This window comes from Salarias fasciatus, chromosome 18 (genome assembly GCF_902148845.1).
Source record: "Salarias fasciatus chromosome 18, fSalaFa1.1, whole genome shotgun sequence".
In the NCBI taxonomy this organism is placed as follows: Eukaryota; Metazoa; Chordata; class Actinopteri; order Blenniiformes; family Blenniidae; genus Salarias; species Salarias fasciatus.
In genome coordinates, this window is record NC_043762.1 from 2,024,024 (window position 1) to 2,051,022 (window position 26,999).

At 47.6% G+C, this 26,999-nt stretch overlaps 1 protein-coding gene across 2 annotated transcripts in view; it reads left to right on the plus strand.

The window, feature by feature from the left end:
* Positions 1-26,578, plus strand: part of LOC115405598 (sickle tail protein homolog) — a 46,772-nt gene extending 20,194 nt beyond the window's left edge. Inside the window, exons 5-24 of one of the 2 annotated variants that reach the window (XM_030115214.1) lie at positions 2,049-2,325; positions 3,896-4,163; positions 4,299-4,598; positions 4,867-4,908; positions 6,019-6,123; positions 6,449-6,483; positions 6,780-6,937; positions 7,126-7,301; positions 9,661-9,797; positions 10,326-10,473; positions 10,551-10,830; positions 10,931-11,035; positions 11,129-11,363; positions 11,631-11,726; positions 12,642-12,834; positions 12,921-12,993; positions 13,101-13,325; positions 15,507-17,393; positions 17,887-18,003; positions 23,693-26,576. In XM_030115214.1, the coding sequence (XP_029971074.1) occupies positions 2,049-2,325; positions 3,896-4,163; positions 4,299-4,598; positions 4,867-4,908; positions 6,019-6,123; positions 6,449-6,483; positions 6,780-6,937; positions 7,126-7,301; positions 9,661-9,797; positions 10,326-10,473; positions 10,551-10,830; positions 10,931-11,035; positions 11,129-11,363; positions 11,631-11,726; positions 12,642-12,834; positions 12,921-12,993; positions 13,101-13,325; positions 15,507-17,393; positions 17,887-18,003; positions 23,693-23,719 (4,884 nt within the window). In that variant the 3' untranslated portion in view covers positions 23,720-26,576. Of the gene's footprint in view, positions 1-2,048; positions 2,326-3,895; positions 4,164-4,298; positions 4,599-4,866; positions 4,909-6,018; positions 6,124-6,448; positions 6,484-6,779; positions 6,938-7,125; positions 7,302-9,660; positions 9,798-10,325; positions 10,474-10,550; positions 10,831-10,930; positions 11,036-11,128; positions 11,364-11,630; positions 11,727-12,641; positions 12,835-12,920; positions 12,994-13,100; positions 13,326-15,506; positions 17,394-17,886; positions 18,004-23,692 lie in introns of both variants that reach the window. The other variant, XM_030115215.1, reaches the window with a different exon arrangement.
* Positions 26,579-26,999: the final 421 nt, after the last annotated feature.

Consider the following 26,999-nt stretch of genomic DNA (forward strand, 5'->3'; position numbering starts at 1 on the left):
CTAAAAATAGTTAATAACTACTTAACTGAGTAAGTTCTTCATGACTTCTCGCTGTCTCTATCTTTGGAAGCCTTTAACGTAACGTTGCTGTGACACATAATCTGATCCGTCATGACTGATTCACTTATTTTAGTTTGAGTTCATTAGAGAGATAAAGAGGACGACAGCGGCTCCACAACTCCAATGTAAATGTCATAGAATAATGAAATAAAACGAGCCGCATTCGAACATGTACATATTAGTGCCCATCCTAGACGTAAAAGAGGAGAAATGCACCGTACTGTTGCATGAAAATTGTCTTGGAGGGATTATTAGACTTAATAAATCATTTCCTCGTGTAAGATGTAACTTTTCTGTTGTTTCATTGTCATGTGACACTGGAAGTGTAAAATTTAAAAGCCTGCTGGCGTCTTTAACTGTAATAAAACCAGACAAGAACAGACATGGTGACGGTACGAAAGGCTCGGCGCTCGGCGAGACGTTCGCCTGTTATGTAACGACAGTTTCACACTGCACCTGTATTTAAAGGCAGGACTGGTCTTCTGGGTTTTATCCTACATTCAAGCCCATCTGCTGCCTGAAAGAGAGCCCGGCTGAGGGATCTGTTCCCACATGCTGCTCGTCTGCAGCGTGTTTCCTTCTCTGAATGGGGTCTAAGCACATCATAGATATTTAAATTGTTATTTAATGATGCTGAAACATCAACTTTGATACTAGTCTAAAAAGGTAGAAAAACCATCTGGATCTTATCAGAAGTCAACAACGAAATCTCCTCGGAAAGTCGTTCAGCCGTGAGACTGAGTTCTGCCGTCGTGTGATTTCAGTTCACAGCGCGTCTTTCTCTTTGGACGCATCGGACGTGACAGCGACTTGGATTTTAAAATGCACGGAGTTAATGTTTAGTCAAGAGAGAGAAGGAGACGGCCAGACCCCCGAGAGCAAATCATGTCCTCAACTAACTTCATCTCAACAGTCCCAAAAATCACAGCCGTGAATGCAGTTTAATGCTTCAGCAGTGTGATTACATGAGAACGCCAGTTCCTGCTGACTGGTGGGAGTCTCGTCTGTCACTCCATGGTTCAAAAGGCCCATCAGCACACCGCATGTGGATTGTGGTGCAGTATGTGTGCATTAACAATAACCTTTCAAATGTGATATCTGCAGCCAAAATTATAAAAAACAGATACACGAGGCTGCAGTTCATTAAAAAAACAAAGAGGCTTTTTTCAGTTTCCTGATACAAATAGAAAATAGAAAGATCAGTAAAATTCAGTCACTGCGGCTCATGCAGCTCTCTGGATCATGACTGAATTTCTTTTTTACTGTTTTATTCTTTCTGTCAAGTTACTACATCATTTGTTTCGTTACATTCAAAATGCCCTAAATTCTTACATGGATGGTTATTTTTTCATTATTACTCCAGACAGTTTCATGTTCCTGTTCTTACATTATTGGCAGCAGTTAATCAGTTGCAAATATATATTATTTAAATACTTCTCCAATAATTTTGTGACTTTTAAAATACTGGAAAAAATAATTTTTCGTTTATTATTGGCCTTGGTTCAAAAAGGGTCAATCTTATATGCCTTTAATGGTTGTTACAGCATGAAAGCATGAAGGGCGTGTTCCGTGACGGAGGAACAGAAGATTCTTCTTCAGATGATGAAAAAAGAGGGAATCTCTCCAGACAGAAGTTAAGATACTGAAGCGAGACAGGCCAGGACGCCCCTCAGGGTGGAGGGTGGAGGGTGGAGGGTGGGACGGCCTGCAGCCAGAGGGCTTCGGTTAGAATCCAGTCCCGTGTTCCGCTGAGCCTCATCCAGACAGAGGAGTCGCGTTTCCTGCTCTGTCCGCCGACCGGCTGTACGGAGCCGACATGTAAACACCAGAGGAACCAGTTCTCCGCTGCAGGCCGTTGCTCCTCCGGCTCTTCCCACACTTCATTTACGACTCCGTCTCTCTCGGCCTGCACCGTTCCTTCGCCTGGCGGGGAGAAAGTGTGTGTGGCGGTATGTTTTGTTGTAACAGAGTGTTTTCTGTCCGTGCAGATCTCCAAAGAGGTGCTGTACGGCAGTCACAGTCCCGTCCACAGCCTGTCCTCCGGCCGCGGCGCCCTGCACGGCCTGCAGGGCTCCATGTCGCCCCCCATGGTGCGCTCCATGCCCTCCTCGCCCTCCAGGGTGGCGTACGCTGCAGGGGGGGCCGCCCGGGGCCGGGGGCCCGGGCTGGCCGATCCGGGAAGAGAGGCCCCGTCAGGGCCGGGGAGGGGCGGCGGGCCGTTCACCAGCAGCAGCGCCATTCTGGAGAGGAGGGACGTCAAACCTGGTGAGGTCTCTCACACACACACACACACACACACACACACACACACACACACACACACACACACTGAAATAAATGTACCTGGCTCTGCCAATTTTACAATTTTACAATTACAGTAAAAAAAAACCTATCATTGTGGTGAAATCCATCTCCCTCTGACATTAAGAACAAGGTCTTTCAGGCTTTTATTAAGTGAGAAAACCAAGATGAAGAAATGAGAAATAGAGAGAAAGAGGAAAGTCTGCTTTAATCCTGAGGCTAAACCTGATGCCCGAGGTGTAAAACGAGCAATAACAGGAGCCAATAATGTGATAATGTTGTTGTTTTTCTTTTCTTATCTTTCCAATAGTGCAATAAGATGCATTAAGATCATCGTATTTTAACCACGCTGTAATAGTTTTAATGCTTGAAGAAGCATCTTTCAAAAAAATTACCTCAAAATGTAAAAACTGCAGCTGACATTGTTATAATACAGAACAGAGCTGCACTTCTTGGAAATTAAATAATTTTCTGGCCGTTTGCAGCAGTTTGCTGATCATAAATCGGATGAGATAGTTGTTGCATTTATTCATTAAGGAGACAAACTCTCTAATTCATGGCTGTAATTATTATTTTATTACATTATTGGTTAAGTCATTATGTTATTTGCAGTAATTACATCATTTGCAGTGATTACTTTACTGGTTGTCCTGACGTTATTGGCTACAGAGTGTTGTTAGAGTGAGTTATTGTCGGCTGTTAGGAGTTTCAGTGTGAGAGCTGGGTCCATACACTCACCGCACGCTTCTTCTAGAGGTGCGTTGGACATCTGGAGGCTTTGTCCTGTGAAAACCGAGGGCGTCGTCTCACTTTCTTTGCAGATGATGTTGTCTTTGTTGTGAGGGCTGCTGGTCCTGAAGCAGAGTGTCTCCGTCTGTTGTTCTCATGTGGAATCAGCCGGCACGCCCTCCACGAGTTTCCCATCAGATTCGTTTTTACACGTGATGGCAGAAGGGATCGTGCAATCTGTAGACGTGAAGACGGAGCTGATCTGTAAAACTGGTTAATCGATGCGTCTGCAGTTAATACGCTCATGAATTCTGAATCATGACTGAAAGGTTCGGTTTGCAGAGGCACGAGAACTGAAGATAAAAACTACAGATCATACTGGTTAACTGTGGAAAATGTAGATGAGATCAGTATTTTTTATTCAGGACAACTGACTAAATATTTCCTACAATTCAAAGAAAAAGTGATGTGAAGTTTTAATCATGTTTCAGGTATTTTCGTGTCTTTTTCCTGGACAATTTTATAAAAATGATGCCTATCTATGGTGTGGTTTCACACAGCCTCAAGACTTTCTACACACTTGCTTTTCAGTATTCAGTTTCCAACAGGAGTTACAGGAGTTTCCAAACTTCTGCAGCTCCAGATCCAAAACCCACATTTGGGGACCGAAACACGTTTACTGTAAAACTATTCATAGAAAGACAACAGCACACGACTTCAAACACTTATGTGGTGTGTGTGTGTGTGTGTGTGTGTGTGTGTGTGTGTGTGTGTGTGTGTGTGTGTGTGTGTGTGTGTGTTCCAGACGAAGACGTGGGCAGCAGTAAGAGCATGGCCCTGGTGGTCCGCGGTGAAGGGGCCCACTACGCGGACTCCTGCTGCTCCTCCCTGCTGGACGGGGCGGGGGGCCGCCTCAGCATGGCCTCCTCCCAGTGCAGCGGCCCCCCCTCCCTCACCGGGGGGGACACGGTGGACTCCGGGCCCGGGGGGATCCCGGCAGGGCTGCAGCAGTACCGGGCCTCCGTCAAACCTCTGATGGGCTACGGAGAAAACCAGACCTGCTCCCTGCACAGGTGGACACACACACACACACACACACACACACACACACACACACACACACACACACACACACACACACACACACACACACACACAGGGCTCCAGCTCCCTCACCCTGAGCCGGCTCCTGGTCCTTGTCCCTGCAGGCAGAAGAGCAGGAAGTTCGGGGACGGCCAGCTCCCCCCTCTGGGGACCAAGACGCCTCCCCCGTCTCCTCTCAGAGGGGGGGAGGTGCGGCTGAGCGAGGGCCAGATCATCGGCGGGGTGGGCCTGGTGCCCCCCGACAGGATGTCCCCGATGCGCCGCTCGCTGCGGCGGGAAAGTAACGGAGCCTCGGTGGAGGTGGTGGGCAGGAGCAGGGGCTCCTCCTCCTCCACCTCCTCCGTCTTCGTGGACAGTCCTCTGGGACACTTCCAGGCTGGGGGGACGCCCAGCAGCTCTCAGAGGTGAGGGACAACAGGACAGTCACACAAAAGATGCTTTTCATTTTGTTTTAGCCGACGCTCAAGTAAGATTTATTTCAAGCTGTACTTAAAATGAAAACCTTCGATCAAACGAACAGAGCTAACTCTTCATTGAGTTGTATTTTGGTATTTTGCACATATAATCAGTTAAAGTGTTTCGAGGAGAAGCTTCCTCCAGATACCTGTTCTCAGGGAGGTGAAACTCTGCTGCTGTGTGGCTTCATGTCGTGTTTCTCACCTCCGTTTTTAGGTCGTCTCAGTTTAGTTTTGGTGCAGAGGGCGGGGCAGCAGGGTGAGTGTGAGCACACACACACACACACACACACACACACACACACACACACACACACACACACACACTTCAGTGTGAGACGTGGTGCTCAGTAACTTGCTCCAAACCAACCAGGTTTGATATGAAATATACTTCATGGTGTGAAAAGAAGGAAAACCTGCTTCAACAAAGCATCAGTCAGTAACCATGACAACGCTTCACCTGGTCCTAAACACACGTTTCTCCCAGAGCAGGACCAGTGAAGGAGAGGTTATCTTAAACTGATCGTCCAGAGCACAGCTCAGTGCCGTAGATTGATCATTCTCTCTATCTAATGTCATTGGACTCTGCATGTCTTGTGTAAAAATGCCGTGACGTCGGCGTTTTACAGAAATCTCGTTTATCGCTTAAACTGAACAAAAAGGATTAATTTGATTGTCTGGAAAAAAAAGCACATGACTGAGAGACAGAGGAAGAAGGTCAAGTGTGGGGAATCTTCCAGTCCTACGTGTCTTCTCATCCAGAGTCCTGTTCCAGGGCTTTCTTTAAAATATCCTCCTCTGCTTTTTCAATCTCTCTTTTCCAGTCTTTTTTTTTTTGCCCCTGTCCCAATTATTTCAAGACGAGACGCTGGAGGCAAAATTCAAATGAGCAAAGACTGAAAGTGTGAAATACCTTTTTATTTTTTTATTTTTATGGCGAATAAGGGACGGTTTGGGTTGTTAAAGTGGGAGGCAGAGAGTTTGAAGGGTTTCACAGCAGTGGGGGGGCTGATGGGTGTGTGTGTGTGTGTGTGTGTGTGTGGGGGGGGGGGTGGAGGGGGGGGGCAGGCCTCTCCCTTTTTGACTTCATTGAGAAAATTCATGATTAAAAGAAAATATGTATATGAAGGGTAAAAAGTAATGGGGATTATGAGAACTGTAAAACCATGAAGATTTCAAATTAAAAGCTTGTGGGTGCCACAGGAGGAGCTTTCCTTTTTAACATGTGGCTTCAGTGTTCGGAGTTTGGGTTTCGTCCCCGCTCACTGTTTGGAACATGGTGTTAGGAACTATAAGCCTCACTCTGCAGCGGCGTGAGTCTGTGCAGCTGATTGATCAGCTGATTGGTTTGTGCGTTTGGATCTCCCAGAGAGAGGATGAAGGCCATGGAGGAGCAGATCGCCAGTCTGGCCGGCCTGGTGCACCACGCTCTGTCCATCGGCCCCGACGGCCCAGGAGGGAAGGACGCTGTCAGGTCTGGAACATCTGCCTCCACATCTGTGCATGAAGGGAAGACGTCGACGTGCAGTGTCTGTCAGATTAAAGCCACTCAGATATTATTACAGAAAAGATGTTTGAATGCATTCATACTTAAAATAAAAAAAAAAATGCAGGACTTTCAAACTCTCAAAGGATCCCAGAGGAATATTTCAGTATGTGATAAATCCTGCACAACTTCGAATATGAACTGTTTTCATCTCTGACATTGACTTTGTTTTTGTCTGAAAGGAGTCGAACTGTGATAACTTGTCTTCATGTTGACTGTCTGTTCACCTGTTTGTGTGATTTTCTGATTTCAGTGAGAATCCTGCAAAGTTCAACAGCAAAAGCCTGGGTGAGCGTTTCAGTTTGACTCGTTACTATTTTCCTAACAGCTGAGCCTCCGGTGCTGTCCAGCCTGTGGAGTGGAGGATGTGACCCAACACTGTGACAGAAACCTGACAAACACGTCTTTTATACAGTTTTTATTTTAACATTTTGCGTCAGAAGCCATTGAAAAACAACAAAAAACCTGATTTGTTTCATTTTTTGAAGCTGAAACAAACATGGGTTGTTTTTATAGCATGACACAGTCACTGAGATTGAACTGGCCTGAACGTGACCCCCTTCTTCCCCTTCCTGGTCCTTCAGGAGGGCCGTCTGACCCTCAGGACCTCGGCGCGGCGGGCTCCGCCCACCCGGCTCTTCTGAGCCCCCCGTTCGACGGCGGGCTGCAGCAGCGTCTGGTGTCTGCCAAGAGAAACGTGTGTGAGCTGCGAGAGCAGCTGAACCAGCTGAGGCGTTTACAGGTAGCGTGAGAACGCAGCAGCGATCAGCAACTCTGCTGATCTGTTAATCCTGCACAGGCTGCTCCTGTGTCGATGTCCACAAACACTGAATAACTGTAATCTGTGTCAACGACGCCGATACGGCGTGAAACATGCAGTGAAGGCTGCAGCAGGCAGCTGCTCTCAGACAAACCCCTCCTGTGCTGCAGCTGTCCAACCAGAAGAGCGTGAGCTCCATGCTGAGGACGGCCGGCCAGGAGCTGCTGGAGCTGATGTGGGACCGACTGGCCCAGACGGAGGAGGCGGCGTTCGGCCAGAGAGCCCAGATGGAGGAGGAGAGGACCAGCTACCTGGCGACCGAGGAGCAGATCCTCACACAGCTCAGGTCAGACTCAGACCACCAGCCTGGATCCTGGATCCTGGACTGATCAGCCGCTCTGCTCTGTGCACTGCTGTCTGGATATTCTGCCTTTCCTCACAGTCGGTGATGGAAAAGGTGAATAAAACACAAGGAAGCATAAAAGTCCAACTTTCAGAAATACTATGCAGCATGAAGCAAGTGAGGAGGAGGAGGGAGAGGGCAGCCGGCTTGCAGCTTTCAGGGAGTTTGTTCTAAAAATGTGCTGAATAAAAACTGAAGGCATGTTTGGTTTTGTCTGTGGGAAGAGAAGAGATGAGCTGAGCGGTCTGGACGGCCGGAGACGTAGCAGAAGATCTGATGAACCATCAGTAGACAGGAAGTCAGGGAGAGACCTGAGCAGAGACGGCAGAGGCTTTCTCTGCAGTTTTAAAGAAAACATCCAGTTCAGTCTCACTTCGGTTTTATGTTGCTGTGAACTCCTCACTTCTATCTCTTCGATAAGGAGATAAATATTCTCGATTATTAAATAACTTCAGCTGAAAGACAACGATGTATTTAATTCCTTCTGCACTGTGAAGGTCAAACCAGAAGCTGAATCGTTTGTTTGGATTGGTTGAAGTGTTGAAAGCTGCCAGGTGTTCCTCTGGGACTCAACTGTGCTCCGACGCCGGGATTTAGCTTTTTTTTTCAAATTGCCGGAGTGAAATCTCCAGTGGCTCGCGGCTCCGCCGGCCCAACGTGAAGAAACATCTTGTTAAAAATAGAGGCGGGGGACGAGCGCTGATGTGATGGACCGCGACGTGGGACTCAGGACGCATCAGCGTCGCGTTAGTGTGCTACGCATCCACTCCCCGGCACGTGCTGCGGAGGACTGGCATTCATCAGGCGTCACGAGGACGACGCTGCGGACGGACACGATGCCAGCGAGTCTCTGACCAGGAATCCACGCCACGCAGAGTCCTGCAGATCCTGCTGCACCAAACCAACAGCGCTTCACTCAAGTCCACCAAGTGGACACTTCTGGGATGAAGCTTCTCTTGAACCGTTCGAGCTGATATTAACAGCTAACTCATCTTTCAAAATAAAAGCCTCAAAGTAGCACTTTATATTTTAAATTGTGTTATGCTGCAGCAGTGTCCTCTCTGTCTCACATTAATACACACAGAAGCCTCATAAACAAACCTGGACGATCACTTTTGGACGTTTAATTTAGATGAAATTTCTCCCAAAGTCTTTGTCCTACAGTCCAACTGCCGTGATAGCGAGATTCAGGAACTCCAGCAGGAAAATTCAACATTTCACCTGAACTGTTTCACTTTAGATTTCTGTTACTTTGATTCCAGCACAAATCGGTCACACTCATATTATTCCTTTATAACCCGGACTGAGCTGGAGCAGGCTCAGGTTTCAACCTGGTGCCTTTTCATGTTGCTTCCTGGTGTGAAGTAAAGAGGATCTGCAGCATTTCGCAGGCTTCAGCAGGAATGTTTTTCTAAACTCACCCTCACAGCCTCTCTGATGCTCCTTAATCCGTATTTTAGCATCTGTTCATCTCTTCATTATGGGACAACAGTCTTTAGGAGATCATTCAGAAAGAGCACAGTGTTTGACACTGCTGCTGATCAGAGGCTTTTACTTTGAAAACAACAGATATACACGCACACAAATCACACAAGACAAACACTAACCTCTCACACTGCACGTTTGCCTCACGTCAAGTCTGAAGTTTATGTTGTCAGAATAGAAACTCTCCTAGTCGGAGGCTGATTTGGTGGATATCAGTGATCTGTGCACCGCTGCCGGTTCGGCGCTTTCCTTTTGAAGTGTCTGATCTCCAATAGCCACCTGCATCAACTCTCTTATCTCACATGTCATCCTGTTGACACTGTATCACATGACTTCGTGCTGAGTGTGTGACTCCTACCCCAGTGTTTGGAGCACATGAATCGGGCTCGGCTGCAGCTTCGCAGAGGAAAACCTGAATGTGTGAAACATGCAGGGGTCAAAGTGTTCCAGAGGTGGTAAACGGCGTGTTGAACAGCAGCCGTGTTTGAATGTGTGTGTTTGTCTGTGTGTGTGTGTGTGTGTGTGTGTGTGTGTGTGTGTGTGTGTGTGTGTGTGTGTGTGTGTGTGTGTGTGTGTGTGAGCCGCCTGTGTAAACACACTCTGGTGAATCGACGGATGCGGTCGGACTGGTTTTCGTGTCAGAACACAGCAGCAGCTACAGTAACTCTCCCCCCGTCATTACGCCGGCCACCCGGTCCGATGTGAGGCTGGAGTCAGCTGAGGACAGCCTCAGACGTCCTCCCTCTGCTGCCCTCTCCTGTCCTCGTCCTCCATCTCTCGCCGCTGACTGACTGATCCGTCTCCTCCTGTTACTCAGCGAGCTGGAGGGCTACGTGGAGCGTCTCCAGAGGAGCTGCAGCTCCGGCCCGAGCCCGACGCCTCCGACTCTGAGGGACGTGGAGGAGGGAGCGGTGAACCTGCGGCGGATCGGGGAGGCGCTGTCCGTCCTCAAAGGTCTGCAGGCCTCAGGGCGAGAGCAGAGCTCTTCTCCAGAGCGGTTTCCTCATCATTTAACCCTCTAAATCCCACCCACGTGAACCACTGAGCACAAACATGTGCACCTCTGAAAACTGCTCCAAAACCTAAATCTGAATAACGCTGGTCCTGATTACAACGATCAAATCTTCAATGATCATCAGGGATTTAGCCTGAGCATTTAGTAAATGGAACTTTTCTGATCATGACATTTTATTAAAGAAAACAAAATATTATTTTAAAAGTTATTGTGGATTTATTTATTTATTTATTAACTTCAAACTGAATACTTCAAATACTTATTTCTGTAATATCTGAGAAATTGAATTTTTGACTTATCAGTTAGTTTCTCTTCAGGCTTGTTCATATAATGCATGGTTTATAATTGGTAATTATACTGTAATAACACTACTTACATTAACTATTAACTTACTGCTACATTTTTATGTCTAAAGTACTGTCAGCTTTGACAGTGGGATCATGTCTGTGCTGGTCGTCTGTTTGCAGGCGAGTTCCCGGAGCTGCAGCTGAAGATGCGCTCCGTCCTCAGGCTGGAGGTGGAGGCGGTGCGCTTCCTCAAAGAGGAGCCGCTCAAGATGGACTCCATGCTGAAGAGGGTCAAAGCCCTGACCGAGACCCTCAGCTCCCTCCGCAGGTACTCTCCTCTCCACCGCCGCTGGAGTCGGAGGGGGGGGGGGGGGGCGCTTCCTGATGTGCTTCTCCTCTCTTCAGGCACGTGTCTGAGTCTGCCCCCGCAGGCCGAGTCCAGGACCCAGACCAGCAGGGTCCCGACACCGAGAGCCCTCAGAGCTCCCCCAGACCCCAGCCTCGATCCTCAGTCCGGGTCCCTGTGTCCGGCGGCCAGGCCGAGGGGGGCTCGGGGGGCTCGGGGGGCTCGGCCTCTCCCGCCATGGCCCGCAGGAAGAAGAGCTCGGTGGTCCCGCCCCCCCACCACTACCCCAGCCCCCCTCTGACACCCACACATGGACGGGACTCTCCGTCGGTGGCCAAGGTAGGGGAGTTCTGGTCCAGGTGCCGAGTCTGGAGTCATGAAGTCTGAGTGTGTGTGTGTGTGTGTGTGTGTGTGTGTGTGTGTGTGTGTGTGTGTGCAGGTGAGTCCTTGCAGCAGGGAGAGCAGCCCCGCCCTGCAGAGGGGCGCCGGACCGGCGGAGCCGGAGCCGGACCTCAGCGTCCTGGCTGCACCGCGTCACGCCACGGTGAGACTCTGATCTGACACTCAGCAGAAGAAAGATTTAGATTTTCTTTTAAAATGACGGCAAAATCAGAACGCACCTGCTCCTCCTCCACAGATCACAGAGAGACAAAACCCAGAGGGCAGCCCGAGGCCAGAAAGCAGCTCCAGCCAGACCCCCCAGGCAACCAGCACCAGCACGGACCTGGACCAGGTCCTCCAGAAGGCCCAGGAGAGCCTGATGAAGTCCATCCCAGACCTGGAAGTGTCCAATCCCCCAGAGACTCGGTCCGATTCTGTCTCAGGACCGTCCACTGCCCCGGCGTCCAAACCAGAGCAGGAGACGCCGCACGGTAGAGCTGACACCCCAACACACACAGCTGGCGTTTCATGGTTTAAAGCAAGGTGGGGCGGGGTGTGGCGGGGCGGGGCAGAGCGGGGCGTAGCAGGGCGGGGCAGAGCGTGGCGTGGCGGGGCGGGGCAGGGCGGGGCAGAGCGGGGCGTAGCAGGGCGTGGCAGAGCGTGGCGGGGCGGGGCAGAGCGGGGCGGGGCGTGGCGTGGCGTGATGGGGCAGGGCGGGGCGTCCACCGTCCTCAGGGTTGGATGTCTTTGTTCCTCAGGGGAGCAGCAGACGCGGCCGTCTGATACGCAGCAGAATATTTCTGCCAAACCGAGTGACGAGGCGGACGCTGCCCACTCTAAAGCACCAGATACTGGTAAGACAAGGTTTTTCAATTACTTTCATTTTTTAAGAAAAACACTGAACTGCTCTAAATCAAATGTTTCCATGCACTGATCATGTCAAATACTGGATGGATCAGATCAGATGGCGAAATGCTGCTCTGCAATACACTGAGTTAAGAAATAGGAGACTTTATTGTCGTTGTGCCGGTGTACAACGAAATTTGTCTGGAAAAACCCAACACTTCGCAGCAGTGCAGAGTAGAATAAAATAAATAAAACGTACTCTCACAGAAATATATAACAGTAATAAAGAAGCATCAAAGTACTATACAAAAAAAACTGCAAAGTGCAGCTGAGTTTAGGACCAGGCCCTCCGACAGGGGGGGACAAACGGGTCTGTTGACGCAGCATGCACAAGATCCCCATTATCTTGTCCCGGGACCAGGCAAAGCTGTCAGCTGGCCTGCTTAGGACAGCCAAGTGGCTTCGGCACCAGAAAGTAGAGTTAAAAGTGCTTTTACATTGAGACTGTAAAACATTTAGACAATGATTGTTCAATTTTTTTCAAAACGAGGATTGAAAATCATTGGTCGATTCATTGGTAATCACTCGTAGTCGACGTTTACTCCTCGTTTTCCCAACCCTGTTCAAAACGTACATTCTGCACCAGCATAGAAAAATGTTAGAGTCACTTTAAAGGTTGTTATGCCAGTGTTTCACTAGTCTGGTATGCAATTAGGCCAAAAGTGGCTCCTGAGCATCAATGAGTTTGACCCTGAGTGCAAAGAGAGAAGTGGTCAGCAGATCACATTCATTTCTCACTGACTCGTTGGTTTACATTTGAGTTTCACCACAACACACTCGTGGTTTTTCAGCCAGAGGAATGTCCTTTCTGTGCCATGAAAACATCTTGACTCCAAGACTTTTGATGCGTTCTGTTCCTGCAGTGACGATGAAGCCTCCTCCATCAGCTCCTCCATCAGCCCCTCCATCAGCTCCTCCATCAGCCCCTCCATCAGCCTCTCCCGTCCCGGAGCGTCGGCCTCAGGTGGAGAAGCCTCGCCGCTCCAGTCTGGACAAGGAGATGAAGCAGAGTTTGGAGAAGGCCAGCAAGTCTCCGCCTCCTCCTCCTCCTCGGAGGTCCGTCCCTCCCTGCTCTGGTCAGATGAAAACCCTCTTCAGCCTCTAAATGAGCTCTGATGTTGTTCTGCTGCTGCTGTCTTCAGGATCCACGCTGTCAGCTCAGGAAGGACCGGCGAGCTGCTTCTCGCCACCAGGACAGAGCCAGTCGGAGCTCAGGTAACCTGGCTCTGGGTTTCCTGTGTTTTCACAATAAAAGATAGAAGCTGTATGGATTCCTCGGTGCTGCGGCTGAGTGGCTGACCTGTGCTTCATGTGACTAAAAGGACGAGGCCAAAGTGAGAGAGCCACCGGCCGTTCCTCAGCCCAAACCGCCCAGACAGCCTCCGGAGATCAAACCCAAACCCCAGATCTGTGCGGCGCTGCTGGCTGCGTCCACTTCCCCCCCTGCTGCAGCGCCGCCACAGAGGCAGCAGAGGCAGGAGGAGGAGGAGGAGGAGGAGGAGGACGAAGAGGAGGAGGAGGATAACAAGTTCATGAAGGAGCTGCAGGTATGTTTGAGAAACGTCTTTATGTTGGAGCTTTAGCAGATTTAATTTACTCTTTCTTTCATCAACATGACGATCCTGAATTATTTTTGATTTGTTTATAGATGGAATTTTAGGTAAAAACCTTTGTGTTTAAGCATTCTCCATTCAGCACAGGTTGTTTTGTCTTTCTTTTGGGTTGATCTGTTGGCTCATCCAGTAGAACCAACTTTCTCAGACTTCTAATTTCCAGATGGGATGTTTTCCCTCTTCCTGTCTGGCTTTATGGAAAAAAGCATGAGGTGAAAACCTCTGAGGATTCGTGCAAATAGTCGCGACGCCTCCTGTCCGCCATCGTTCCCTCAGTTCACCGCTGACCTTCCTCCATGACCCTCACCTCTGCCCCTCTCACTCAGGTCTTTCAGAAATGTACCGTGAGCGATTTAGAGAGCAGAGGCAAGAATAAACTTTCAGCTTCTGAGCTTCACAGTATGAAGCCTCAGGTAAAAAAAAAAAAAAAAAAAAAACCTCCACCAACAAGCCCAAACGTTATGACCTCTGAATGTCGGAAAAGTATCTGGCACACTGATGCTAGCACGAGTCGGCCATTTCAAAACTCTTCAAAACCCCTGAGTGTGGCTATTTCTGTGTTTCTGGCACATGGACATGAAGATAAACTGGCTGGCTCCATGATGAATCTTATTTACTGTATTTCATGTGACCCATCTCAGTGGTCATAATGTTGTGGCTGAATGGTGTAACTGCACTGATCACTAACAAATGAAAGAGTTCAAATAGAAACCGTTCCAAACAGTCACTGCTGACGCTGTTAGTTCCTTCACTGCTGACTGACCTGTATTCACCGTCACTAATGGTTTTTGGTTTGCAGTGTTGATTTTCCTGCTTCTGACTCACAGCAGCTGAATCACGCGTTACTTTCCTCTTTTCTCTGTAAAGTTTGCACTGGTTTACATCTCACTGACATTTCAACACTTGACCTGTTGTAGATGCAAAAAGGTTCAGAAATAAGATGGATGGAGGGAAATCTGACCTCTGCAGTCAGATGATCACTTCTGCCTTCTCTTCCATCCCCGTCCAGAAACTCTCCTCTTACCGTGTTTCATCACATGAACTGCATAAGTGCTGTGTGGTTGAACAAACTTCAGATCTTCCCCCTCTTTGACTTCTGGAATCTGTCGTTTCCATTTAGCTGGAATCCATCATGTTTCCATCGAAAGTAGTGACTTTGGGCTGAAAGCTTCCAAATGATTCCCTTTTATTTTGCCATGCTTTTGATTGAAATACCTGATAAGTCTTTATATATAAACGTCCTCCCTTACAGCTTGTCATTTGTATTTTACTCTTCCAATACAAACAGTTCCTGAAATGTTTTTTCACATAAATGACAGTTTGTTCCTCTGGTGGTTTGAGTTCATCTGATCCAAGACTTCTGTTCTGCTCTGATGCTCAGTCAGAGGAATTACTGACACCAAAACTAGAGAAGCTGTGGTTTCTGATCGAGTTTCTCGCTGAGGCGCTGCGTTTTGTTTGTTTCAGTTTTGACTTCTAGCTCTCATCTGTTTTTCATCACTGATGATATCAAACCTTTTCTGCAGTCACCTGCTACCCTGTGTCTCTGTACTTCAAGGAGAAACTTCTTGATTATTATTTTTTTGGGGGGGTTTGTTGAGAATCTTCTTTCTTTAATGAAATCGCTCCAGTATCAAACTCAGAAGTGTAATCATTTATTTTCAGTTTTCAGCATCTGCAGCATATTCTATATCACAGGACAAGATGTAGCTGAAGATTAATTGGACTGGAATCGTGGCAGTTCACTTAGTTTGGACACTTCAGTAAACCTCTTTTTTAATAAATCTCACCGTAATTCTTACTTTTAAAGGCATGTAGCTGCCAAAAGCCTGATTACTGTTTAGAATCTGTTGCTGTATCTGTTGTTTCACCAGATTAGATTATTATGGCAGCGTTAAACAACTCTTTGAAGCGTGTTGCTTTTACCAAATTAAAAGAAAAGTTCCTATAAGCACAGAGTTTTCATGATCTGCCTAGCATTGCATAGAGTTTCGGTTTGGTTTACATGATTTTACACTGTTTTCCAACAGATAATAAAATGCTAAATATCATCCGTTTATTCCTAATTCCCAGTCATGTGCAGTTGTGTTCATTGTTGCTTTTTTGTAATTGTAGGTGAAGACAGAAGGGTTAAATGCAAGTCATTCATCAGGTGGAAATGACCAAAAGGCAGAATTGAAGGTGTGGAAGCCTTCAACAGACCTTTATAATTTAACAACGAGTGGCAAACAGTCAGCTCCTCAGGTGGGAAGGACAAACGGCTCTCCTGCGAAACCCACAGCTGTCCCGGTGGATCACAGTGAAAGTATGAAAAACAGAGCAAATCTTTCTGAAAACACGGCGGAAGACAAAGCGGTTAAACTGGGGCCTCGTTCAGACTGTGCTTCACTGCAGGGGGTACAGGAGACACCGGAATCACCGCGACAGAACACCAAGGAAACCGAGTTACCGAAGGTTTCAGTCTCACTGGCAGAACTTGATCCGCCGATAGCGAGCCCCAAGCAAGTTGTTGAGCAGGTGTTCTCCCCAACTGCCACAGAGAAAAAGGTCAAGTACACAACAATTGTCACTCTGCAAAAAGAAAACATCCAAGAGCCTTTGAGGAGTCCGAAATCGACACATGAGAAAGCTTTGAAAGAAGCACCAGCTGAGAAGAAGTCCAATGTGACGGTTGTGGTGACTTTACAAAAAGATAACGCTTCAGAAGACTCTTCAACCGAGCCGGCATCGGTGGAGCAGCAGAATAAATGTGTGAGCTTCACTCAGGAGTCCCCTCCAGTCCAGAAAGCCTCACCTCTTCCACCCAGCTCCCCCTGCATGCAGAACCAGGAGACGCCTGTACAGGAATCCACAGACCAGTGCCTGAACCCGGAGGAGGGGGGGACTCTGAGCCCCACCGGCTGTGACGACGAGGGCCCCCCTCCTCCTCCTCCTCCTGCCAAATTCAGTCATAGATTGGTCAAAACCAAAAAGAGGACACAGTCCAAAGAAGAAGACCAAGCTAAAACAAATGGATCTGGTGTCCAGAGTGGTGGGACGGAGAGTGAGGGTGACACCCGGCTCCCGGGACAGGAGAACCCTGGCTTTGAAGACACGGACGAGTTTGACAATAAACCCATTATTGTCATTTTGAACGAGCCCATGGACATTCAGTCGGCCTACAAGCGTCTGTCAACCATATTTGAAAGTGAGGAAGACCTTGAAGCTTTGCTGTCAGAAAGTATCCTGGATGAGGAAGACACCATCCAGGAAGAGGATGAGCAGGGAGTGAGGACATTTTGTTTAGACGGAGACAATGTGGGTTTAGGAAATGGCCAGAGCGCACCACAGATCCAGCATGGAAGGTCCTCAGCAGGAGATACCTCACCTCCTGGAGAGCAGGATAAAACAGGTTCACCCCAAAAGACTGAGACCAAACGGAAGTTCAAATTCAAGTTCCCCAAGAACAAGCTGGCCGCACTCAGCTTAGCTCTTCGAGCAGGAAGTAACAAATCAGAGAAAAAGACTCTTGAGGTTGTTGTGTATGAGGAAGAAGAAGATAGGGGACCAGACAGCAAGTCACCCACCAAGAAGCATTCAAAGGAGTCCAAGAGCTTCGAGATCATCAGCAGAAAACAATCCGATGGCGATAAAACCAACACAAGCAGAGACATCAAGGCCTCGCCGACCAAGTCTCATACCAGAGTGGAGGAGCTCCGCAAGAACACGTTTGATTCCATTCATAGTCTAGAAGAATCCATCAAACAGCTGGAAATCAGTGTGGACAGCATAAAGTCCACCTCTTCTCCCTCCTCCACGCTGGCGTCACCTCCTCAGAGCCCCACCTCTTCCTCTGAAGCCACCGACAGATCTCAGCTCAAAGGAAAAATCAAAAGGGACAGGGAGAGGAGTCCATCCAAAAGGCCGGCTGCTCAAGTTCTCAAGGGTCCGAATCCACCACAGAGTAAGAGAGCCAAGCCACAGCCTGCACCCGACACGGGGAAGAGCAGCTCCAGGAAACAGGTCTGACGTTCCTCTGGCTTCGCTGGTGCTGGGCTGGTGCTGGGTCTTTACTCTGGCCGCCTCACTCTACTCATGGGCTTCCTTTCAAAGACAGAGCTTCTTCTGTTTGCTCTCCTTGAATGGCAGCTCACTGGAACTCAGAAATGGGAGCTCCTGCTCCGTCAATGCCACCATCCTGCAGGAAGTGTTCTGCTGTCATGTTCTTCCACCGTTTTCATCTCATCGTCTTCTTTTATTTCTTTTACAGCACTAAGCCCATCTTCCAAACTCTCTACATTCTTTACATCTATTTACATCCACCTTGATGCTTTTCAAAGTATCTTTTAAGGACACAAGGCTGTTGGCTTGCAGTGATCTCTATATCTCTGTGTTTGCAGTGCTTTGATTGCTTTTTGCTATTTCTGCTTAAGCCTAACAAATGCCAGTTATTAGTTTACCAAGTGTCATTTCATCTTCACTAACTGGCCTTTTTGTTGGTGCATCACCTGATCAGACCTCCAGCAGCAGCTCCAGTTCTTCTGCACTGCGATCACACACCAAGTCCCGCCACTCGTCCTCCTCCGGCTCCCCAGAGAAATCCAGTAAAGGCCAACAGAAGCAGCCCGGCCAGGTAACGTCCACAGGAAGCCCCGAGTTTCCAACCCGCACTCCGAGTTCTGCTGCTTTCCAGTTGCCTCCTGTGCTTGTAATTCCTACCTAAAGCATGTTGTTACATTAAACAAACTTTATGCTGTATTTCATCCACAACAAACAGTTGAGTTTCATACGTGGAGGCAGTGTTCTTCTGGTACTACTTGAACTGGACTTGCAGACAAAACTTGTGTCTGTTCAGAAAGCAGTTCAGAAATCCCTGATGCAACTGAAAGCGATACTTCAACATTTTGGCAAATTGGCCCATTTAGTGCAATTCCTTAGTCATTTCGAACAGCAGACTGACTGTTTCTGTGAGGGCGAGCTGTTGTTTATTCAGAGGCGAGTCGGGGAAGGTTTTCAGGACGGACACAATGGAAGTGGATGGTATTTTTGTTCCCCCTCGTCAAACTCATCAAATACACAATCCAACAACCCCAAAACACTTTGGTGGACACGTTATAATCCACACATTCACTACGCTGTGGAACACCAACAAATAATATTGTAGCGTTACGACACTGAAGCAAATACTGGGAACTACTTTTTCTTTTGAAATCACTACGCCCAGACGCCATGTTTAGTAAGTAGTTCCGTCTCAGCAATCTTCGCATAAACAACTCAATCTCATAATTTTGCTTCAATATTCCACAGCGTAGTGAATGTGTGGATTATAACACGACCACCAAAGTGTTTTGGGGTTGTTGGATTGTGTATTTGATGAGTTTGATGAGGGGGAACAAAAATACCATCCACTTCCATTGTGTCCGTCCTGAAAACCTTCCCCAACTCGCCTCTGAATAAACAACAGCTCACCCTCACAGAAACAGTAAGTATGCTGTTCAAATGACTAAGGAGTTGCACTAAATGGGCCAATTTGCCAAAATGTTGAAGTATCGCTTTAAAGGCAACATAATCTTAAAGGGATGATGATGATTTATTAATAACAGTAGCATTCATCCCTCATTTTTCAGGACTTGAACTTACGATGGGCCTGATTTACTAAGATCTTACTAAGTGTATTTCCATTCTTATGCCTATAGATTCTGCTTCCTTCACGTGTGATTTAGTAAAAGTAATGCCATCAGAGTGGCAGAGAGAGTTTTGTGTGTTTTAAGCTGTTAACATGACAGTCTGCTGGAAAGGAATTAGCTCCATGTTATTTTGTGTTCTCTAAGGAGTGATTAAAATTATGTTCTGGGTTAATAAAATCAACAATGTTATTATTGTTATCAGCACATTTTAGTGTGGAATTCGTGAGGAAACATGAAAGAAAGTAGCAATGCGGAAGATGATTGATCAACAGTCCAAATTTGAGGCACAACATTGAAGATATGTTTTGAGGAAGTCTGCATGTGAAAGTTGTGTGGAGCCAGTTGAGAAAATGACTCACCATAATAGAAGCATCTCTGCTGAAGGCTGAGCTGAATTAAACATCCCATTTCAACCCCAGACAGACGAAGATGAATGAAAGTTTCAAACATGTTGTGTTGTAGCCGAATCAGCAGGAAACGCTCCCATTATGTTTTGGTATCTGGGAGACATTTCCTGTTTTCTATATTCATGAAAGCAAACACACTGGATGGACAATGTGTGTTATTACAGTCCCTTTAGTAGATCAGCTTCCACACATCAACACTGGTGTCTTTTTTTAGAAACACAAGGCTTTAGTAGATCAGGCCCTGCAGCTATTTGTTCAGACAGGTCATTTAGAGACATATTTACCCATTGAAAATGGAAAAAAAGTTAATCTAACAACATGTTCTTTATTAAAGTGAGTGAATCATGCTGTTTGTCATTTTACCATGGCGACACTCAGGTTTTTTTGTTTGTGCTATAAATGTGTGTCTTCCTCTCATCCTGTTGCTTTGCTCGAGGCTTTGCGCTCTTCTGCTCATCGCCTCCTCCCTCTGCGCTCGGACTCACTGCTCATTCATGGTGATTCAGGTCTTCATAACATTCAATCCTCAGGAATGGAGCCCAGGAATTAGTGTTTCCTCTTGTTCGCTCATCTGCTCAAACTTTAGTGTTCAGGTTAGCAGCTAATATATTTTTATATCGACTAATGCAACTGATTAATTTTCTCTTCTTTAGATAAATTACCACAGATAACAGAGGCAAAGTAAATGTCGAAAAAAAATCATCATCAACAAAATAACAACTAAGTAATGCACTGATCTGCATGGACAGAACATTTTCCATTTCGTATCCTAAATGTTAAATATTGTCGCAGCTGTTTCAGGTTGTAAATTCTGTCATGGTTCCAGTAATCATGACTATATCTGAAAACAGCATTTTCCCATATTTTAAACTGATTTAGAGTTACATGGAAATAAAACCCAAACATACTTGACAATAAAATGAAACAAACTAAAATCCAACAACCTGGCTCACGAATACAAGTCTTCACAGTTTCACATCTGCAGGAAGAGAAAAATAAGATGATGAAAATAAAGTAAAGACTCAAAATAAAGTCCTATAGAAAATCCTATCATGAAAATAGCTGAACTCCAAACATTAAAGGAACTCCCCTGATCTTATGGACCAGTTCTATCATGCAGCCTGTTGGATCGTCTCAATCAATCAATCAATCAATCAATCAATCAATCAATCAATCAATCATTTCCAGTGGAATCCTGACCAAGCGTATTTCAGATGGAACTGTATGACCAGTTTTCCAGTTCATGCGGTGCGTTCGTCTGGTCTAGGTTAGAGGAGCAGACAGGTCACCACTGTGGGTCCCTGAGCACGACCTTTGACCCCCACCAGCTCCCAGGGTCACCTCCATCCCAGAAATAGGACGAGTCAAAGTGGGAAAAGGAATTTCCCAATAGAGATCAATGAGATATGGTTAGTTGAGAGAGTCTATCAGTCATGGAGACGTCTGCTGTGTTGAATGTTTGAGATCAGTGAGGAGATTTCGAGCCGCATGCCTCCATTCTCCACCTGACACTGAGCTGTGAAAATCATCAGTTACACCCGAAAACGCCATGTACAAGGCTACATTCCTGGTTTGTACATGTGATGACAGTGTGTCGCTGTGTAATCACTGCATGGACAATCAAGGATTTGTTTAACTCGAACTTTTACTCCTAATGAAGAAAAGGTCGTCTTCTTTTACATTTCCTCTGTTTTCACACTAACCTTTTTTTTTTCTTAACCTTCTTCATTCCTGAGAAATGGCACGAAATTCACCTCTGTTACTGCTCTGTCTTTGGCCAGCTTGTTGACTACAATTAAACTTTACTGAGAATGTGAGAGAAATGTGGTGCAGCACAAAAACACAGAACAGACATGCTGTCCAAACAGGAAAAAAAAATAGTGTTCAGCTATTTTTTTACTATGTCAAATCAAAAATAGCTTTTATAAATGAATGATTAGAAGGAGAATTCGGAAGAACTGACTTTTAACCCCATGACTGACTGGAAACACAAATGTGAAAAATACCACAAAAAAAAAAATTTTGTCAGTTTTCACTTGAAACCAAACTCGATCTAAAATAGAGAATGTGGTTCAAACCAGAAGTTTGGTTGAGAATAGACACGTTCTCCTGGAAGCTTCCAGTTCAGACCCACGTTTGACCACTGTACAAAAAAACTAGTCAATTTCATGAAAACTGGGGCGTCCCGATACAGATAGGCTGAGTAGTACCTTCACTAACCAGTCAGGAGGTGTGTTCACTACCATTACCCATATCAGTACAACCGGTTACTCATAGTTATGGTTAGCATCCACCAACAAACTCTACTCTTCCTCTTAGTGTTTGGCCTGAACATACAATATAGTTCAGTAGAAAAGCAGGGACCTTTACTTTGAAATTCATGGATCTGTTTTACCTCGTTTATCCCCGATGCATCATTCCTCACACTGGATTTGACCGAAGCAGTGGTCACTATTGGACAGACTGGCTGGCCAGAGCCACAGGAGTGACCACGTTCTGGGTAGCTAGTTAAGGGTAGTCATGGGCAGTTCTGGGTAGTCGTGGGTAGCTCTGGGTAGTTCTGTGTACTTATGGGTAGCTCTGGGTAGTCGTGGGTAGTTTTGGGTAGTCGTGGGTAGCTGTGGGTAGCTGTGGGTGGTCATGGGTAGTCGTGGGTAGGTTTGGGTAGTCATGGGTAGTCTTATGTAGTTCTGGGTAGTCGTGGGTAGCTCTGGGTAGTTCTGTGTAGTTATGGGTAGCTCTGGGTAGTCGTGGGTAGTTTTGGGTAGTCGTGGGTAGCTGTGGGTAGCTGTGGGTGGTCATGGGTAGTCGTGGGTAGGTTTGGGTAGTCATGGGTAGTCTTATGTAGTTCTGGGTAGTCGTGGGTAGTCGTTGGTAGGTGTTGGTAGTCGTGGGTAGTCGTGGGTAGTTGCGGGTAGTCGTGGGTAGGTGCGGGTAGTCATGGGGTAGTCTTATGTAGCTCTGGGTAGTCGTGGGTAGGTGTGGATAGCCGTGGGTAGCTGTGGGTAGCTGTGGGTCATCATGGGTACTCTTATGTAGTTCTGGGTAGTCGTGGGTAGTCGTTGGTAGGTGTTGGTAGTCGTGGGGGTAGTCTTATGTAGTTCTGGGTAGCTCTGGGTAGTCGTGGGTAGGTGTGGGTAGCTGTGGGTAGTCATGGGTAGCTGTGGGTAGCTGTGGGTAGTCATGGGCAGCTGTGGGTAGTCGTGGGTAGGTGTGGGTAGTCATGGGTAGCTCTGGGTAGTCGTGGGTAGGTGTGGGTAGTCGTGGGTAGGTGTGGGTAGTCGTGGGTAGCTCTGGGTAGTCGTGGGTAGGTGTGGGTAGGTGTGGGTAGTCGTGGGTAGGTGTGATTAGTCATTGATAGCTCTGGGTAGTCGTGGGTATGTGTGGGTACTTCTGGGTAGTTGTGGGTAGGTGTGGGTAGTCGTGGGTAGGTGTGGGTAGTCGTGGGTAGGTGTGGGTACTTCTGGGTAGTTGTGGGTAGGTGTGGGTAGTCGTGGGTAGGTGTGGGTAGTCGTGGGTAGGTGTGTGTAGTCGTGGGTAGGTGTGGGTAGTCGTGGGTATGTGTGGGTACTTCTGGGTAGTTGTGGGTAGGTGTGGGTAGTCGTGGGTAGGTGTGGGTACTTCTGGGTAGTTGTGGGTAGGTGTGGGTAGTCGTGGGTAGGTGTGGGTAGTCGTGGGTAGGTGTGGGTAGTCGTGGGTATGTGTGGGTACTTCTGGGTAGTTGTGGGTAGGTGTGGGTAGTCGTGGGTAGGTGTGGGTAGTCGTGGGTAGGTGTGGGTAGTCGTGGGTAGGTGTGGGTTTCCGTGCCGCTCTCCCGCCATGTGGCTTCCTGCTGTTGACTTGCTGAACTCCGTGGTGTCTGTTTGCAGGCGGACAGCAGAAGCAGTCGGGCGGCCGGCGATAGTGAGCGCTGTGCGGTTGCTTTGCGCTCGTCTAAGATCCCCGCCTTGTGCCATAGCTCTGGAAAGCAGCCGTCTGCCTCTCTGTCCTCTCCTCACTGCTCAGACACCACCAGCGCCCTCCACAACCTGTCCTCCTCCTCCTCCTCCGCCTCTTCGCCTCCAGCTTCCTCTGCCTCCTCCTGCGACAAGCCCTTCCAGCTGTCTCCTCCCCCCTGCTCCTCCCCCTGCTCCTCCCGCCCTGCCTCCCCTTCATTCTCTCCGTCCCGTCGTTCTCACAAGTCTTTTATCCCGTCTTTGAATCTGAGTCGTCTCCTCCCCTCGTCTAGCCACGTGTTGTCGCCGTCCCGCGCTAACGTCGGCCCGGCCCGCCACGGGCCCCGCAGCGGCGGCGGCGGCAGCAAGCGCCAGCAGCACCTGGTCCTGGCCTCCACCCCGACCCCCTCCCCCGCCGCCCCCTCCCCACACAGCTACTACTCTTCATCCTCCTACTCCTCATCCTCACCCTCCTCCTCCACCTCCTCCTCCCTGTCCCCGACCTCCTCTTCCTCCTCCCCTCCCTCCCCGTCCTCCTCCCTCCTCCCGGCCACCGCCACCGCCCCCGGAGCCAGGACTCTCCGGACGTCGGCGTCCGTTCCCGGCTCTCCGGCGCGCAGCAGGAAGCGCGCGGCGAGCCAAGCTGTCCGGGCGCAGCGCACGGCGGCGGCGGCGGCGGCTGCGGCGGCGGCATCCAAGGAGGCGGCCTGACGCTCCTTTCCTTCCTCTGTGACTTTAAAGTTTCACAGCAGGTGCAGCACATCCAGCTCCAGAGGAAGCTACTTGCACTGTGTTCCTACAGCAATATTCTGCGTATCGATCTCCTGACATGTTTGGAGGGGTTGTGGAGGGAGACTGATTCACGTCCCACACGGCGTCCGGAGTATTTGCGGCGTTGCGGCCTGGCAGCAGGTGGACCCCGGTGGGTTCCAGCTCCGCGGCTCCCCACAGCCTCTCTCACACCAGCGTTGTCACTGTGTTTTCTACATTTTGCTGTGCAGCTTTCAGGTGTTTCAGTAGACAATCAGACACTGTTCTCACTGTCGTTTCACTAACTCAAGGTTTTCAAAGTGTGGGAAGACGAGCCCCCCCCCCCCCAATCCACATTCTGCCCGAAACTGCTCTCCATTTCTTGGCTGAAAGCCAGAATTCTCCATGTTTGTCACAATATCAATATCTGGGAGTTGTAGGTAATAAAAAGCAGCTCAGTCGATTCTTGGATTTGAAATAGAGAGTGAGTCCTTATCTAACTGTCCTCTGTTGTTGTTGACCAGCGCTCATCTAGTCATGCTAATTTAAGCTCTAAGCTAAGCTCTCTGGCGCCCCCTAATGGGTCCTCGCCCCACACTTTAAAAACAAATCATTCAAAAAGATTTTCAGAGGAGTTTTTTTTTCTTGCCTTGTTTGATGTGTTTGCATATTTGAGTGACACACACACACACACACACACACACACACACACACACACACACACACACACACACACACACACACACACACACACCTCATCAGTCCTGAATGATGCAGTACAAACGCTACTTTTGGAGTTTATTTTTGTTTATTTTGAGATGAAGTATGTGTGTGCTTCTTTTAACAATGTTTAATATATTTCATTAAAGAAAATAGAGAACTTAAGTATCAATATGCAAAGTTTACCTGAGGAGGATCCTGTGGAGACTGAACCCTGTGATCTGTGATCTGATTTGATCTTTACCCGGTCAGAGTGAAGCTTTCCGGATCTTCCTGTTGATGTTCAGGTGTGCAGAGCTTCAGACAGGAAGTGAAGAGAAGGTCCTTTCACGTGGTCTCATGGTGGAGTCTCTTTTTCTATGCAGAGGTGGTGTAGTGGTTAGCAGTCTCGTCTCACAGTAAGAAATCCCCCGGTTTGATTCCAGGATGTGTGTTCAGTGTGCATGTTCTCCCTGTGGAAACGATTCCTCCCAGTATAAATGTGTGTGTTGAGCCCGCTGTCAGATGGAGAAAACACAAACTGGAAGGTTTCTCTTTCATCTCAGCAATCTCAAAAAGCTTCTAATGGCCATGGTAGAGAGAAGAGGAAAATAATGTGATGAAATATACGGGATTAGAAAGAGCACTGGAGGATATCACTGGGCTTTTTAAAAAATGTTTCTTTTTGTAAATGTTCATGAAAAATCTAAATTAAATACAGAAAGTTTATTCTAGTTTTTCAAAAAAACACATTAATATTTCTGTTCGGGTCATTTCATGAAGGTGAGGAGGAATCAGTCTTCCTGTTTCTCCACAGGTTTTTCCTTTTCCTGATCTCTGATTTACCAAAATGAAGCTAAAGAGAAGGAAAGGCTTGTAAGAGTTGAGCTTTGCTGCCACCTGCTGGTGAAGATTAGTCTTGAACTAAAACTGGAGGAGAATGAGAAACGTTCACTGGTATCTCCAGTTTCCATCCTCTTTGAGCCAGGTTGAACCAGAGCATGATTCCCTCTACAGTTAGAGAAGTTTTCAGATTTGGGCCTCATATTCTCCCACAGCTGTTAGAAAACCATCGGTTTCACGTCTTCTGCAGCGCTGATGTGTTGCTGCTGCATCACATCCCTGCAGGGTTTCCTCTAAAATAAAGACAACCTGAGTCTATATATGTGATTGATTGAGAGAAATAGACTGTGACCCGGGTTTCTACTTCAGAGTGTCTGATTAAAGAAATAAAAGATCAAATTAACCTCCTTTTTTCCATAAACCAGCAGAAAGAGCTCAGTCAAACCAAGCGGGATGATCATCACTGTGCTGTGTTTGCAGACTACCTTTCTGAATGTCCTGTTCTCCCTTCAGACCTGAAGTTCTTACGGCTGTTTTTCCATCTCGCGGATCCCAGTTTACACTCCTGTAAATAAAGTGAGCTTTGGGGGGATTTTGTAAGCTGTGGGCTTTCTCAGGCTTCACCTTCCTGTGAGGGTGGAGGACGAATAAAGAGCTCCGCCTGTGTTCAGTCTGCAGTCTCTTTGTGCTGTTTTACCTTCAGAGGGGTAGAAATACTTCCTGTGCTCCAGGACAGACACTGGATGGAGGAACCATTAATACATCTATCTTTTTAACATTATCGAATTATCAAAAGCTGTTATTAAATTGGATGCTTGTTAAATTCTCATTTTTTGATGAGTTAAAGGTGCATGAAGGAGTTTGCACGTTTCATGAGAAACAGCGCCCCCTGCAGGCCTTGGACGTAATGCAGCTTAGTGAAACACTCGTGCCTGTGGCTTGAAGAGAGGAACTCCTTCCTGGCTCTTTTAGTAGCGCTCAAGTAAGATTTCAGTTTCTTCTACCTGGTGGAGTCTGTGTGGAGCTGTGGCAGTGCTAGAAGCCAGTCTGTTCTGACTTTCTGGAAGATCCTGCTCAGCTGTTGCTCACTAAGCATCTGGCGGAGTAATGGCGGACAAAATGAAACTTAACTCAATCAGGTCAGCCGGTGCGTGCATTATCATTCCTTTCAAATTCTCCCCAAAAAAACTCTGGAGCCGGACCGGCACTGTGACTTTGAAGTGACACTTTAGCGCTGTTAGAGGTTCTGGTAATGAATATGTCAGGGCACATTGTACACATCATTAAAAATGTGGAACATATTTATGG